This window comes from Electrona antarctica (assembly GCF_951216825.1).
Source record: "Electrona antarctica genome assembly, chromosome: 4".
NCBI lineage: Eukaryota > Metazoa > Chordata > Actinopteri > Myctophiformes > Myctophidae > Electrona > Electrona antarctica.
In genome coordinates, this window is record NC_136809.1 from 32,301,291 (window position 1) to 32,318,375 (window position 17,085).

Sequence of the window (17,085 nt, forward strand, 5' to 3'; positions counted from 1 at the left end):
AACAGCCATGTCTCATCTGAAGTGCTCTTTACTGCCCGTGGAGTTATACCAGCATCTACATAATTGTTTCCAGCAGAAATCAGACATGGATGAGTCAAGGGGTGTGCTCTGCAGTTTCATTTTGCCGCCCTTGACCCATGTAAAAAAAACTGACTAGTATAATTGTCTATAATCTTCATGCTGTGTTTGAGACTGGGCAGGAATGTCATGGTAGGACGGGTCATGGCTGCCCTGCCTCCTCAGTTTGGCCTTCTGCCCTGCAGAACCTTTATGAGCTCTGTGGCCAAGGTGGCCTTAAGGTCCCGCCCCCACTAGTCACACGTTACCAGACCGTTGCCTCTCGCAATTTCCGAATGCTTCCATCATACAGTCTGGAGCAACGGAAGATCTATCATGAGTAAAATATAAAGCAGAAATATAAATCATCTAAGCATATAATATATGCTTAGATGATTTATATTTCTGCTTTATATTTTGAGTCTGGAACTACACCTCCCAAAATCAGAATAAGGAAGCTGCACGAAAATATATATTTTAAAATATCTTTGCATTTTATTTTTTTTATTTCCTTTTCTGCTAAGCAGAAAGCTATATTATAGCTTTCTGCTGAAAATATATTTAAAGACAGCGCCCCCAATGACCCAGCTTTTAACCCTGTGTTCTCCTCTGCCTCTGTGACGTTTCAGACAACACTGTCTCTTATTGAGTGTATGCACTCTTACTCCCCATGCCAACATTGGACTCAGGAGTTTGTATGTATGTTGATATTTTATGAATGCCAATCAATTTAATTTAACTTATCGTTGAAAAGTAGCAGATCCACAAGCTTCAAACGTGGCGCGAAGTGGCTCGTTTTGAGCTTGTAGATCTGCTATTTTTGATACTATTTAATTTGAATTTGAAGTTGGCAAAGCCAACCCAATTCCAGGTCTGGTAGTACAGTATGTAGCTCGCATTGTTCAGCTTTGATGGTCTAGTTCAGACTAATGTCATTGAAATACATACCGGATAATGGCCCCTACACACTGTAGGAGTTTTAAAGTTGTCGGCGAGTCTTTTTTTTAAATCGGCTGTCATTATATCTTTGTGGCTTTCACACTAAACGAGTGATCACCGACCAGGGATCACACACTGCAAGAGTTCACCAAGATGGATCCAGACCTGATACATAATTACATATAGGCAGTGGCTACATCATTTGTTTTTTTATTCCAATTAATTTTGACATGCACGTGCAGGATGCGGTGATGCACGAGGTCCAAAACAAAAGTTTGCTCTGCACTGTTGATTCCGAATCCGATGCAGTTTTAATATCAACATTATTCAAGTGAAATGCGTAACGGCAATATTGGGCTAATATAGGCTACCAATATGTGGGTAGCCTACAGGGATTTACCGACGGAATGAAGGTTATATATAGGTATATATAATATATCTGATCATCTATATACAGTCGACAGACAGACAGCAGTGCTGTGAGCAGTGTGCTCTCATTGGCTGTAATACAGGCCTTATCGGGGCGCAGTCGCAACACAGTTCATACTGTATGATATCCAGTCGGCGACCGAGTCAAATATCAAACGTGCTAGATGTTCAGAAATGGTCGGGGAGGCGTCGGCGAGTGCTTATATCGGCGCTGGATCTTCTCACAGCTCCTTTCACACACAGCGAGCAAAACCTCGCAGATCAAAGCCCGATTTTACGTTAGATCGGTGTTTTGTCGGCGAGCGCCAAAAATGCTCCCGACAGCATAATCGAAGCAAATATCGGGCAGTGTGTACGAGCCTTAAGCTGAATGTACAAGCTGATAATTGTCACTGTACATAATCTTATAACGGGCTGGAGTGGCACCTGTTGGGCTGGAGGTGTAGGACAGGCTCTACATCCTCCCGATGGAGGCTCCTCACTGGTAGGTGAGTCAGTAGGATGCAGCAAGAGTGACAACACAGAAATGTGTGTAGGGAGGAATTCATTGACAACATTAGGGTGAAAATGTTTGTTTTTTTAGGTAATGTGCACTCAAATGAGGTGAAACAGGTGAATATTCTCAACATGGTCAAGTAATTCAAATTTGCAGTTGTGAACAGTAAAACGAAGAACATTTTGAGTTCTGTACTTAAGTACATTTTTGGAGTAAGATCAGCTGATGCTATGCTTAAATATGATGATGAGCAACAAGAACCTTCATAAAAATACAAAGGGGTCAAAAGTGCAATGTGTTTCCTTGAAACGTCGCCGGGTACAAACTCACAAGAACGACGAGATATTCAAACAAAATGTACTGAAGCACAGAACTCAGATATAGACAAATTCAGAAACGGGTCTCATGGTCGCAGCTTACGTATTTCCTGTAGGCGGAGCCGACATAGCTGCGGGGTAAACCTGCGTCTCTTCTACTACAGTGAAATGGTAGAGTGACTGATGTTAGTCTGCCTCAAACGTTACTCTTTTACCTGCGTTTTACTAACACTAACATTAAAAAGATGCCCAGAACACCGGGATGAACCTGTGTAGTTTATGGCTGCTCCAACAGTAGTGGCAAAAAAAAAACGGAAAGTCAAAATATCCACCTTGGTGGCTGAGACCAGAGCCATAGAGTAATGGTTGAGACAAAGCAGTGAAAGATACATAACGTCAGTCTTACCCAATACCTAATCTTTCTGTTTTATGAACACAGGGCTGCTGTATTTTATACCTCATACTAAGAATTTAAAGTATTCATTCACAGGTTCATCCCGATGTTCTGGGCATCTAATGTTAGTGTTAGTAAAAAGCAGGTAAAGGAGTAATGTTTGAGCAGACTAACATCAGTCACTCTATACCATTCAATGTAGTAGAAGACGCAGGTTTACCCCGCAGCTATGCCGGCTCTGCCTACAGGAAATACGTAAACTGCGACCATGAGACCCGTTTCTGAATTTGTCTATATGCACTTTGTTACCATGGCCAGCACCACCTCTGACCTGCATCTCCGTCTCTCTCCAGCAACACACCATAATAGTCAGCTATAACCTCTCTCGCTCTCTCTCTCTCCAGGGGTCCTTAGTCAGAGGTTGCTGCTTTTCCTCCACCATGATCTCTCTCTCTCTCTCTCTCTCTCTCTCTCTCTCTCTCTCTCTCTCTCTCTCTCTCTCTCTCTCTCAATTTATTCTGCTCTGAACCGTCACTGACCTCGGATCTATATTTTCCCTCTCCGTGTCTGTATCTCTATTATTCCTCCTTATCTCCTTCGCCAGTTGTTTTAAAACTTGTTCATGTCAAGGTCCCCGACATTATTCTGTTTTTGGCCCCAAAGCCCACCCCCCACCTCTCTCTCTCTCTCCTGTTATCCACTCAGGAATTAGAGGGCTGTCATCAGGGTGAGGCAGCTTGGGTGCAGAATTATTTATTAATTTTTCAAATTACAAAGAACTTACAAATTGCATTAGCGGAGCAGAGAGCCAGGATGGAAAACAGAACCCACACACCAAGGGCAAGGTATAGACACTAGACATGTGATTCCCAAACTGCACATTTCTAAAGTTACATAATTATCTGGTCTTTCAAGACCTTTTTAATACCATGTTGGTCAAATGTTCTAATATTCTGTAAGATGGAGCTACTGCTACCCACTGCTTTTTTAATCACACACAGAGTCACAGACAAAGGATTTCACCCCCTTTTTATGCCTGGAAACCTGTGATGTGCCAATATAAGCTGAGCTGAGTTGTGGTACTGGTAGCTCCTATTAGTTCAGACGCAGAGAACAAATGTACTCCAGCAGGCTGAAATTTACAAAGCAATACAAGAAAATGAAAAAAATTTTGTGTTCCGATGCTCGGACAAACTGTCTCTCTTCTGTTTGCGTGTGCTCTGAGTTCTCCCACAGTGTCCAGTGTGTCCTAGATGGGAACACACTGAATGCTCTGTCTCCCATAACAACACAACAGTGCACTCCAACGCCCCCCAGAGTGAATGTACAAACTCTGCCTCTCTCGCCCTGCTTCTTCTCCTGATTCCTCCACATTCTGATTCTCTCTCTCTCTCTGTCTCTCTCTGTGTGTCTGTCTCTCTCTCTCTCTCTCTCTCTCTCTCTCTCTCTCTCTCTCTCTCCTAATCCCTGAACAACTGCCTCTCCCTCACTCTCTACTAATCCTCTGTGACAATAGCAACATTGAAGCTAGCATTAAGGGCACTACAAAGGCCATTGGATGACACCTAATACACTAGCACCTTCTTTACACATGCACACAGCCTGCAGTCTCTCTTCACTCTTCAAGCATACACAGGTGACAGCGGTGACAGCATGTCCTCACAAGGGCTCTTATCATATCCTAAGAAAATATCAGTACCCCGCAAATTCATCCAACTTCAGAAATGACATGCAAATTGTAGCCCACAAATCCAACTGTGTGCTGCACAGACCAAATGGGACTTCGAACCTGCAAGGCTTTCATTATCGTTTTTTGCTGTCACTCTTGATGGTGGTTAGGCTTAGGGGCTTTTGTGGTAATGGCTTAGTTTAACTCGGTGCTTTTTGTGTGCCCAAGGCAAAATCTCAAGGCACTCCTGTATTTATGGCAAAATAGCCGATTCACAAGCTCCTGGCACATTGTGAGCTTGTAGAAAAGCTATGTTCCAGACCTCTTGGTCGCCCACGCCTGCGCTTCAAGGATGTTTGCAAACGTGATTTGAAGCAGGCAGGCATTGACCACAACAACTGGGAGGAAGCTGCAAAAGACAGTGGTGTTTGGAGGCAGACTGTCGCTGCAGGAACCCGCCGTGCCGAGGAGAGACACATCTCTTTTCTGCAGGCGAAGAGACAGAAGAGGAAACTGCGTGAAGCAGCCTCCACTACTGTGCCAGTCCCCTCTCGTTTTGTCTGCGCCAACTGCGCTAAAGACTGCCACTCCGGAGCAGGGCTGTCCAGCCACAGCCACCACTGCAAGAAAACATGACCTCAGGCGCAACCCATCGTCATCACTGACGGACGGATGCCTATGGGACTGATGGTGGACATCACAAACATGATCCAGACATGCGCGGCACACTGTTCCCATCCCAAGCTTAAAAACTTTATTTAGGTTCCTTACTTTACACCATTGGACGTGACGTTTCTTCATCAGCTCCAATGGTGTAAAAGGAACCTAAATAAACGTTTTAAGCTTTGGATTCTGACCTCGGCCCGTCACCTGGTTTTTAGTTAGTGGATATATGCTGTGTTGTTCCTTTTTATGGAAACTGTCACCTGTCACCTCAACCACAAAGAGTACTAGTCATGCGAACGCCAACAGTGGAGCATCCATCTATCCAAGTCATATAGCTACAATGGATGCTGTGTCAGCAAAATGTGTAGCCTCGTAGCCATATGGCAGATGCTGCCATATGGAAATTGGCTCCACAGCCACGAGGCCACAGGCAGTAGGCTGCTAAATAGCGAACTGCCCCCGGATCAGGCATGTGGGAAACACTTTTGGTTTTCCTTTTTTGCTATTCTCCCTGTCGTTGTATATACTGTATGCGGCTTATTATTACAAATGTTGCTGCTACGATGTCTGAGGAACCAGAAGAAAAATAGTTTCATTCTCATGTACAGTACTGTACCTGTACACAAGATAAAGAAACCTTAAACCTTGAAGACGGCATATAAAAGCAAGAAACTATTTGGTCCCACAGACATTTTAGCTTTAAGAAGGGATGGACAGTGTTGTTCTGTCAACTCATATACAAGTCTCAGACAATACTGAGTATTGAATATATCTTGAGTGTGCAGAATCAATTATCATTGGAGCCTGGATTACAAACTTAAAATGGAATTACAATTTATAGAAAAGAGGTATATTTACATGCGCTTCTAGAGGGTGCACAGAGCTCCTATATTTCACTGTATGTCATCCATCTAGCATTGATTGTTTGGTGTCGATGGAGAGCTAACCTCGGTCACGCTGTGACCCAAGAACAATCCCCTCGATACTATCTCACACACACGCGCAACCCACGCACCCACGCACGCACGCACGCACGCACGCACGCACGCACGCACGCACGCACGCACACACACACTTACTTTAGGTCCTGGAACGGCTCTGCTCTGATGTGCGATGTCTCTACAGAATGACTGAACACCACTCCCTCGGTTCCTGAGAGAGAGAGAGAGAGAGAGAGAGAGAGAGAGAGAGAGAGAGAGAGAGAGAGAGAAAAGAAAGAAAGAAAGAAAGAACAAACATTGTCATTACCTTTAGCAGCATGATAGCAGAACAGCTTCAGTCTTGGTACTGGCAGACAGTTCACGTTGAAATGCCAAACAGCCTTCATAAATGCAACAGTATATATAGATATGAGGTTTATTAGATACCACATTTATCCCTACTGGACTGGGATCAAATCACACAACGTTATTTCCTCTGCCTCTCGCAATCATTCTGTCGACTCCTTTTTTATCATTCTGTCAACTTTTTATTGACTTTGTTCCGATCCCCGCATCCCCACATCCCGCACAAACACTCCCAACAGTGTGAAGAAGACCACAACCGATAGATATAGGTGTGACCGATAAATGAGTCATTAGTCCTATTTAACTTTTTGGACACAGTCCTGTATTGGCTGTTATGCAGCCGATTCTTCTTGAGTGTTAACCATTTTAATGAATAATAATGAATTGCATTTTTATAGCGCTTTTCCAAGTGCTCAAAGCGCTTTACAATGGTTCATTCATTCATACATTGGGAGGTGAAGCAGCGAACAGTCGACGCCAGCGTCCTCACTTCCCAAATTCACACACCAATAGTGGCAAGCTCACACCGACCAACTCATTTGAGGCAATGTAGGGCTCAGTGTCTTGCCCAAGGACATTCGACATGTGCACAGGAGGGGCCGGGATTCGAACCGCCGACCTAGGGATCATTGGACGACCTGCTCTACCTCCTGAGCCACAGCTGCCCATAAATAACATTTTGAGCTTGTGGATATGCGCCTTTGATGCTTTTGTGTGGCACAAAGTATAGGGCATTTTATTTACGATAAAAACACAAAAACACTAAAAACCTGACAAAACGAGCCTGACACATTTCATCTGGACGGCATCGTGGCAACAAAAAAAGAAGTAAGTCCTTGTAAAACCGTGCAGGCTGTGAGTGGCCTGAATAACCCCAAAGTACGTTGTTTTGACAGAACTTCGTGCCTGAACGAGTGTGTGTGTGACCTGAGCAATACAATATGTGCACTCAAAGTCCCCCGAACAACCACCGAAAAAGTTGATGGAAGAAGGCGGGCGAGCAGGCGAGCGAGCGTTTCTCGTCTGGCAGACCGTGTGATATTATGCGCCTCACATCGACCCCGCGGCACATGTCATTTTCCCCTTGAGATAGGGGGCTTTGGAGGGAGGCTGTATTTCTAATGATTATACCACCAGTCTGCCAGACAAACAGGGAGTCATAATTTGTGATGTTTTTTTTCCCCTTTTCTTTTTTCTGCAGGCACATGTATATAGGCCTACAGTAGACTATGCATGCCTTCTCTGTCATCTCTGCCCTCCACACAGACTCTCAAGTGTGTGTGCGTGCATGCGCGTGCGTGTGTGCGTGTGTGCGCGCGTGCGCGCGTGCGTGCGTGCGTGCGTGCGTGCGTGCGTGCGTGCGTGCGTGCGTGCGTGCGGGGGGAAACCATACAGGGATATTGAATGCTCCAGAGACCTTTGAGTATGTCAAGGCAGCTTTGATGGATCTATTCTTGTTGCTTTATACCAAGAGGTCATCACATATACAAAATAACACATTGACTCGTTTCTAGCGCTTATTGTGTTACTCTTTGAGTATACTCTTACATTTCCACCTTCAGTCGCTGCGTCGTATCCATATGAGTACAATAACGGGGTGGTTTTGATGCTATAGTAACTAATTTAGCTGGGGACCCCATCAAGGACCCCAGCGAGTCCCCGGACCCCAGTTTGAGAACCCCTGTTATATTGCATCCCTGTGTGATGCTACCGATTGTCTCCTGTTTCACCCCTTAACTTAGGAATGTCACATAACATTTTTATATTGTTGTTGTGTGGCTTCGCTAACCGTGCAAACCACAGTATTTTCCCAATCTAACCAGGGGGAAAAGCAAGGTCTTATGCACACCTGATCAGCTCAGAGATGGGTGCGTAGGCAAGGAAATACAATGACACGCACACCGTCTTCTTTCCGGCTTTTCCCTAAAGGGGTCACCACAGCGAATCATCTGCCTCCATCTCACCCTGTCCTCTGCCTCCTCTCACCAACTAACTTCATGTCCTCTTTCACTACATCCGTAAATCTTCTCTTTGGTCTTCATCTAGGCCTCCTGCCTGGCAGCTCCAACCTCCACATCCTTCTACCGATATACTCACTATCCCTCCTCTGTACGTGTCCAACAGTCTGATTATCTCCAAAATATCTGTCCCTCTGATGTAGTCCTGATCCTGTTAGTCCTGAGTCCTGATCCTATCCATCCTTGTTACTCCCAGAGAGAACCTCAACATTTTAGTCTCTGCTACCTCCAGCTCTGCTTCCTGTCTTTTCCTCAGTGCTAAACCATACAACATAATGGTCTCACCACCGTCTTGTGCCCTTTCATTCTTGCTGATACTTTCCTATATCACACATCACACCTGACCCTCTCCACCCATTCCTATATCACACAGGGGCGGCGGTGGCTCAGGGGTAGAGTGCCTGGATGGGAACCGCAAGGTTTCCAGTTCGAACCCGGGCTCCCCCAGAGTTACTGTCGAAGTGTCCTTGAGCAAGACACTGAACCCCTAATTGCTCCCGATGTGCTAGTTGGTGCCTTGCATGGTTTCCGCTGCCATCGGTGTATGAATGGGTGAATGTAATGCACAATCTCTGTAAAGCGCCTTGGATAAAGGTGCTATATAAATGCACCATTTACCATTTACCATTTTACATCACACCTGACATCTCTCCACCCATTCCAACCTGCTTTCACTTATTTCTTCACCTCTTTTCCACACTCTCCATTGCTCTGAAATGTTGACCCTAAGTACTTAAAGTCATCCACCTTCTTCACGTCTATTCCCTGTAACCTCACTGTTCCACTTGGGTTCCTCTCATTCACACACATGTATTTTGTCTTGCTGCAGCTAACCGTCATTCCTCTCCTTTCCAGGAGGGACAGCGAGTGCATTCTCCGGCAGCGGCAGCAGCCACGGCGCTGCCGCCAATTGCCGACAACAGCCGTGGCAGTGTTTCCTCTGCCGTGGCAGTGTTTCCTCTGCCACCGGCAAAGCCTCCTAATCCGCTACAGACCGGCGGCTGCCGGCAACTGCCGCTTGCCACCGGCACATGCCGGCACCTGCCGGCATATGTGTACCGGCAGTCTGCCTACCTGCCGGCACATTCCGGCACATGCCGGCACCTAACCCTAACCCCTAACCCCTAACCCTAACCCTAACCCTAACCCCTACCCCTAACCCTAACCCTAACCCTAACCTAACCCTAACCCCTAACCCCCAACCCCTAACCCTAACCCTAACCCCTAACCCTACATATGCCGGCAGGTGCCGGCATATGTGGCATGTGCCGGTGGCAAGCGGCAGGTGCCAGCAGCCGCCGGTCTGTGGTGGATTAGGAGGCTTTGCCGGTGGCAGAGGAAACACTGCCACGGCATAGGAAACACTGCCACGGCTGTTGGCGGCAATTGGCGGCAGCGCCGTGGCTGCTGCCGCTGCCGGAGAATGCACTCACTGCTTCTGCTTTCCAGGGCATATCTCCACCTCTCTAGATTTCCCTCTACCTGCTCACCATGTCATCTGCAAACATCATGATCCATGGGGATTCCTAACAAGAAGGGGCTCAGTGCTGATCCTTGATGCAGACCCACTTCCACCTGGAACTCCTCTGTCACACCCATAGCACACCTCACCACCGTCTTACAAGTTCCATACATGTCCTGTACCACTCTACATACATACACCTTCTACACTCGCACAATAAGGACAACTTTATTTAGGCAACCTTCTTCAAGCATCCAATCTAGCCATAAAAGGAGCAGTGTTTGTTTGCAGACCAATCACACACATGGACAAATCTATTGGCAGCAGAGCAACATATTTCACAAACTAAACTTTAAAATTAGACAAAAACAAGAACAATTCAAACACACAATACAGGCTAAAAGTAACACAGTTGCAGCTGCCAAATGCAGGAAAGGCAGCTGGCAAAGGAATGCAGACTGTGAATTAAATAAACGGGCTTAAAACATCACAGCCCCATCATTGATGCATGGGTATGTATGACTGTAATTGCATTTGTATTCAGTGAAATTAATATCTTGCTTAAATGTATCTGTATGGCGTAGCGTGTATGATGATGTATTATTTATGTTTCCAGCTGAAACCCTGGCGATGTAAACTAGACATGAGTAAATACAAATACTATATGTATAAAAATCAACACGTTCAAGTCTTAAGTGCTCCCTGTTTTATGATGATACGGGTATACTAAAGCACAATGAAATGTTTGTGATATTGTTTGCTGCCAACAGCTCATGGCTCATAAGACGCAGACACAGATATAAATTACTCATACATGCACATGTGTATGACAGTATTGAGGCCATGCAGGGTTGCAGCTGAAAACACTGATATCCCAAATGATCAACGTTAGGGATAGCAAAAGGAATTTGCATCTCTCTGTTGTGCGTGTCTTACCTGTGACCCTCAGTCTCTCGGTGCCAATGCTGATCTCCTGTTCGTCGGCAGAGAACAGCACTCTCTCTCCATCTGCGCTCCTCACCTCAAACCTCTGGCACTGAGCCTCCACCATTTCTGAACCTGAGAGAGAGAGAGAGAGAGAGAGAGAGAGAGAGAGAGAGAGAGAGAGAGAGAGAGAGAGGTTAGAATAAGATAGCAAAGGTGCAGTAAATTGGAGTGTCTGCAGAGACAACCCAATGTTAAAACGACTATTGGGACCGCCAACTGTTATTGGTCCACATAAATGCAACAGTACCATGCAATGTGTATCGAGAAACATATTTTATTTTAACCCTCGGTAACCCTTCATTTTACGGTACCAGGTAAATACCAGGTAATTACCAGGTACATACCTGGTAATTATAAATTATATTTTATATATTACACAGTAATTACTAGGTAATTACCAACAAACTACTGGGCAATTTCCAGCTAATTATAAGTATTTACCCGTTAATTACCTGGTAATTACAGGGTAACTTCCAGATACATTACTCAGTAATTACTATGTAATTACTAAGTATTGTACCCAGTATGTATAACTATTTACTTTATAATCTCCTGGTAATTACATGGAAATACCATGGTAAATGACACACTGGTAATTACCAAGTATGTTCCTGACGATTACCAGGTATTTATATGTTTTTTCTATGTACCAGCTAACGACCCGTTATTTATAAGTACTCACTCTGCTACCATGCAAGATACCCATGTAGGTACTATAGGTATACCAAGTATTTTCAACAACTACCAGGTATTTACTCTGCTACCAGGCAAGTTACCCAGTAGGTACTAGGTCATTACCAAGTATTTTCCTGACCAGGTTTGAAGGTATAAGCTCTGGGTCGAGCCACACTCCAAGATATTTAAATGAGTCAACTTTCTCAAGCTGAGTGCCATTTGAGAACTGTATGCGTACTTCAAGAGAGCTTGCGCGGCGTGTACCAAACACCATGCTACAGGACTTCCCTTTATTCAACAGCAGCTTGTTATTATGGAGCCAGTTCTAAAGATGTAAAGATGATTGAATTTGCATTATGTCAGAGCCAGATAAATAAATAACAGTGTCATCTGTTTTTATAGTAGTCAGATGCGTGTTCCTTGTTTTGGTTGTGCATAAGTTCATCAGGTGTTTGTAGTTTTCCCAATCAACAGGGTCTTAGGATATGTGATGTTTGTGCCTGCAGGCATTATCCCTTTGCTTGTAAAGATTGATAAGTTGATCCATTGATCCATGGTAGACGCCTTCCTTTGACTCTTATTGTTTTGAATGGTGCATGTCTGTCTATTACATTTGTGACTTCTGAGTGGAAGAAGTTCCATGCGTCCTCAACCAAAGGAAATATTTGGAATCTATCCCAATTAATGGCAATTAAATTATTGTAGCAGTCTTCATCAATATTTCTGGATTGTCTGGCAGTTATATATTTTGGTGGTGATCTTGGGATTTTTATTTTCCAGACACAAAATATGATTGAATGGTCACTTAGAGCATCAGACATGACACCAGATTTTATTATCCTTTCTGGATTACTAACGAGAATCCATGCAGTCCAACAGAGATGAGGACCCACAGTAATCTACCCTTGTGGGTTCCGCCAAGAAGTATTTTCTTCCCCAGGGAGTTGATGGTTGACAGAATACTGTTAGTGGATTCAGTTGGGGCGGAAGGGGGCCGGTAGATGTTTCCAATTGTTAAATGTTTGTTATCATGAAACATAATATGACGCTCTGGGGTAAAGTTGGACGAAACATATGTGGCTACCCCACCAGCTACTAGCCCTATCGGCTCGGTATAAAACAACGTTTTCAATTTGAATTTCTTCGCCAGTGATTCCGCTGTGTTGTTTCGGATACTGTGACAATATTGGGTTTGTAAAGACTGACCCAGGCTCTAAGAAGAGTGATTTTCGGTACAAGACTCCTTATATTGAGGTGAATGACCTTTAGTCCTTTCACAGAATCAATTGTACCTTTTACAGTAAAGACAGACGAATGGAGTAATGAGTGGAGGTGCAGATAGAGAGTGAGAGCAGCAAGCAGGACATGAACAAAAAACAAGTACACAGATAGGATGAACAGACAAGGAACATAAACACATGGTGGCAGGGTTACTCGGCCGTTTATTCTTCTCTTGGTAAGGGAAAATGAACTCACTTTTGAGCTGTAGCTCAAAAAGGGTGATGGGGAGATGTTGCATCTGTCATGTCGGAAACAGCTGGACACATTTTGTTCATTCTGACCTTGGAGTAATGTAATCTGTGCAATACTTTAAACTGGACAAGCTGCAATCTGGCATTGACCCGAGCCAGAGTGAATCCTCCTCAAACCCTCAATCCAGATCTCATCAGACAGATCTATGCCACTGTCATCCTCCCAGTAGCAATGTTAGAGGCAGTATGATTTTCCCTTTTTAGATAATCAAGTCACGGGCCACATTGGACTCCTCCGCGGGCCAGTCAGAGTTGTTGTTTGTGTGCGTGCGTGGTCACCACAGACAGGACACGTTCTGGTATACCACTCTAACATGGAGGGATTTAAACTGTGTGGTCACCACAGACAGGACACGTTCTGGTATACCACTCTAACATGGAGGGATTTAAACTGTGTGGTCACCACAGACAGGACACGTTCTGGTATACCACTCTAACATGGAGGGATTTAAACTGTGTGGTCACCACAGACAGGACACGTTCTGGTATACCACTCTAACATGGAGGGATTTAAACTGTGTGGTCACCACAGACAGGACACGTTCTGGTATACCACTCTAACATGGAGGGATTTAAACTGTGTGGTCACCACAGACAGGACATGTTCTGGTATAACACTCTAACATGGAGGGATTTAAACTGTGTGGTCACCACAGACAGGACACTTTCTGGTATACCACTCTAACATGGAGGGATTTAAACTGTGTGGTCACCACAGACAGGACACGTTCTGGTATACCACTCTAACATGGAGGGATTTAAACTGTGTGGTCACCACAGACAGGACACGTTCTGGTATACCACTCTAACATGGAGGGATTTAAACTGTGTGGTCACCACAGACAGGACACGTTCTGGTATACCACTCTAACATGGAGGGATTTAAACTGTGTGGTCACCACAGACAGGACACGTTCTGGTATACCACTCTAACATGGAGGGATTTAAACTGTGTGGTCACCACAGACAGGACACGTTCTGGTATACCACTCTAACATGGAGGGATTTAAACTGTGTGGTCACCACAGACAGGACACGTTCTGGTATACCACTCTAACATGGAGGGATTTAAACTGTGTGGTCACCACAGACAGGACACGTTCTGGTATACCACTCTAACATGGAGGGATTTATCACACTGGACATGCATGCCACTAATTGGCTGCTCGTCGCTTTGATTTTGTTCAGTCGATACCATAAACATGGGCGACGGAAGAAGCCACCCTCACAGTGTATAATTGCCCGGATTCAAACACCTCACTCCTGTCTGGGGGAAACCATTGTACGTCCAAAGCCGTTCTTTTTTTTAATCATAATAGTGAAAATGACTTGTAAAGCTTGTACTGTAGATAGTGCTTTTGTGCCTCACTCTTTCATGATGAAGTATAGGGCATTATGAAAAAAAGAAAGAAAGAGTTGATATAAGCAGATACAAGGTTCCCGCCCCGACAGCAACAACCCTGCCCCGCAATTTGAATGCGTCAGATCAAAATACCTGACTTCAAGGTTGCATCAAAATAAAATCTCTTCACATAATCCACTTTCACGCACGCACGCACGCACGCACGCACGCACGCACGCACGCACGCACTTTACAGCAATTTCTTTAGGAAGGCCACTCTTTTGATAAACATTCAACTTTTCCCCATTTTTAACCGTAACCACATAACCTATACTTAACCCATATAAACCCCTAAACCTGACCCCAACCTCATCTGAACCCCCCTCCCTCCCCCCAAACAAATACTGTACTGGTACACACACACACACACACACACACACACACACACACACACACACACACACACACACACACACACACACACACACACACACACACACACACACACACAGTCTTGCATCCTTCTCTAACAAGGAGGGATTTAAACTGTCCCTTTCTTCCAATCACGCTGGACCCATGGCACTAATTGGCTGGCGGTTCTTTGATTCTGTAGTTGTCCTCCACTCCATCACAACAGGAGTGACGCGATGAGAGCGAGGAACGCCGTGCAGCCTCCGAGGGTAATTGCCTGGATTCATAGTCATACTGTATCTACCGATTGTTTGAATACATCAGAACATGTCTGACTTCAAGGATTAAAATCCCATCACAGAACTCACTCTAACTTGAAAGAGGTTGAGCTGCACAAAGGATACGTTCTATTACACACATGCACACCCATACAGTACCAGTCCAATTAAATGTGCTATATAGTCTGCAACCTACCGTCACACTGTGTTCCTCTCTAAAGGCTCTGTCACACAGAATCCCATGTGGTTTATTATTATTTTTACTATTGAGTCGGTTTTCAATGGGGAAAAGAAATGCAGGAATCAAACTGGGTTCACAGTCGGATCATCATTTCAGATGACTTGAAAACCGTCTTGATTTCAAGTGATGTAAAAGTCATGCATGTAAATGACATTCTTTATTCAGTTGACAGAGAAGCAAACTCTCATCTCATTTTGGCCAATCAGCTCATTGACAGGTCCCTTTAAAAGGACTCCTCTCTTCATATCATCATATTTTAATTTTAGATTGTTGCTTCTCCATCTGTCCATATAACTATGACAGTGTCAGGGGTGCAGATTAGATTGAACTAGGGATGTGCCGATGAGACATTTTGGCCGATATCGATATCCGATATAATTAATTGCTGTTATGGCCGATAACCGATATTACCGATATGATCTCATTCTGTATTGAAAAATTATAATAATGGTGTCCATTCTGAAAAATACATGTAACAGGGTGTCTGCACTGCAGGCTTAGGAAAGTCAGATTTAACTTAAATATATATTTAATATTGTGAGCTTGTAGATCTGTTCAAGCTGTTACTTTGGGCTTGTTTATCTGTAAAGACAGACCGATTAATGAATCGGTCTGAACCCATGACGATGCGATGGGTTGTGAGGTTGTTGATCTGCTATTTTCATATATATTTTTTCCTCTTTCTTTCTGAAAGTAGGCCTATTGTGCGCCTCTGCAGGTCCCAAGCTGCAGGCACCAACCAGGTTTGGCCCTCACTACAGGGGCCGGGCTGTAGTGAGATCTATGGTAAACTGCCACCAATAACAAATGAGTCAGTCGCTGCCGGCCGTTACTCAGACAATCACACACTCACTCCATCTTCATACCGGCTACATAAACTGGAAGGTTTGCACTCTTCCTCTTGCTTGCTTGCCTGCTGCTGCTATATCTGCTATGCTGCTGTATAGAAACCTTGCTGCTCATTACCGACAAACTGGGGACCACGCAACAGTGGTCCCCAGGTTGATTCTAAGTCAGGGTGGTGGTCCCTGGTTCACAATCAGTTGAAAACCCCTGATCCAGAGGAACCAGGCCTCATACAGTACATATCCTAATCTCCAGAGACACAGGACTGACATTCCAAGAACTGGGAGCAGCCATGGCTGACAGGACCCGATGGAATCTGTAGGATCTCGACAACAGTCGAAGCATGATGATGATGGGCCCCCTGCCCTTTAGCAGGCAGCAGGATCACATCGGAACATATGTGATGTGATTATCCTCCTGCAAAGGTGTGATTACTCTGCCATGCCCAATATCATCTGTATTCATCAGATCAGTAAATATAATTGCATTCACCCCATGTCTCTCTCTTTTAATTGGAAATAACACATACAACATAGTCATGGACAACATAGTTTGTGTATACCAGCATACATCAATAGCCACTTTAATTTTCATTAACTTTTCATTGGAAACACATTCAGTGGCACCTTTGAGTGCAAGGTCTGTTTTTTCTCAAGCTTACTAGCGAGTTCAACCTGAGGACACGCAATTGTATAGGAAGTGTAAAATGCGAGGAACAGAAATATTGGATAGAAAGGCTTGTGATGAATAACTCCCGCCTACATCAACCGGATTGTTTCTAATTTCTAAAAATCACACCTGTGTGAACAGAGCACTGCAACAATACGTACTAGCTCAGACATACAGACACAGAGGCAGATGCACGCACGCACGCACGCACGCACGCACGCACGCACGCACGCACGCACGCACGCACGCACGCACGCACGCACGCACGCACGCACGCACGCACGCACGCACGCACGCACGCACACACACACACACACACACACACACACACACACACACACACACACACACACACACACAGTGGAGCGGTA

At 44.8% G+C, this 17,085-nt stretch overlaps 1 protein-coding gene across 3 annotated transcripts in view; it reads right to left on the reverse strand.

Moving 5' to 3' along the window:
• The window catches only part of LOC306922272 (zeta-sarcoglycan-like), a gene marked incomplete at both ends in the record, with an annotated part of 588,514 nt that overhangs the window by 81,352 nt on the left and 490,077 nt on the right, over positions 1–17,085 (reverse strand). For 2 of the 3 annotated variants that reach the window (XM_079499734.1, XM_079499733.1), the window contains 2 exons: positions 6,047–6,119; positions 10,670–10,792. In XM_079499734.1, coding sequence (XP_079355860.1) covers positions 6,047–6,119; positions 10,670–10,792 — 196 coding nt within the window. The remainder of the gene's footprint in view (positions 1–6,046; positions 6,120–10,669; positions 10,793–17,085) is intronic. The other variant, XM_079499735.1, reaches the window with a different exon arrangement.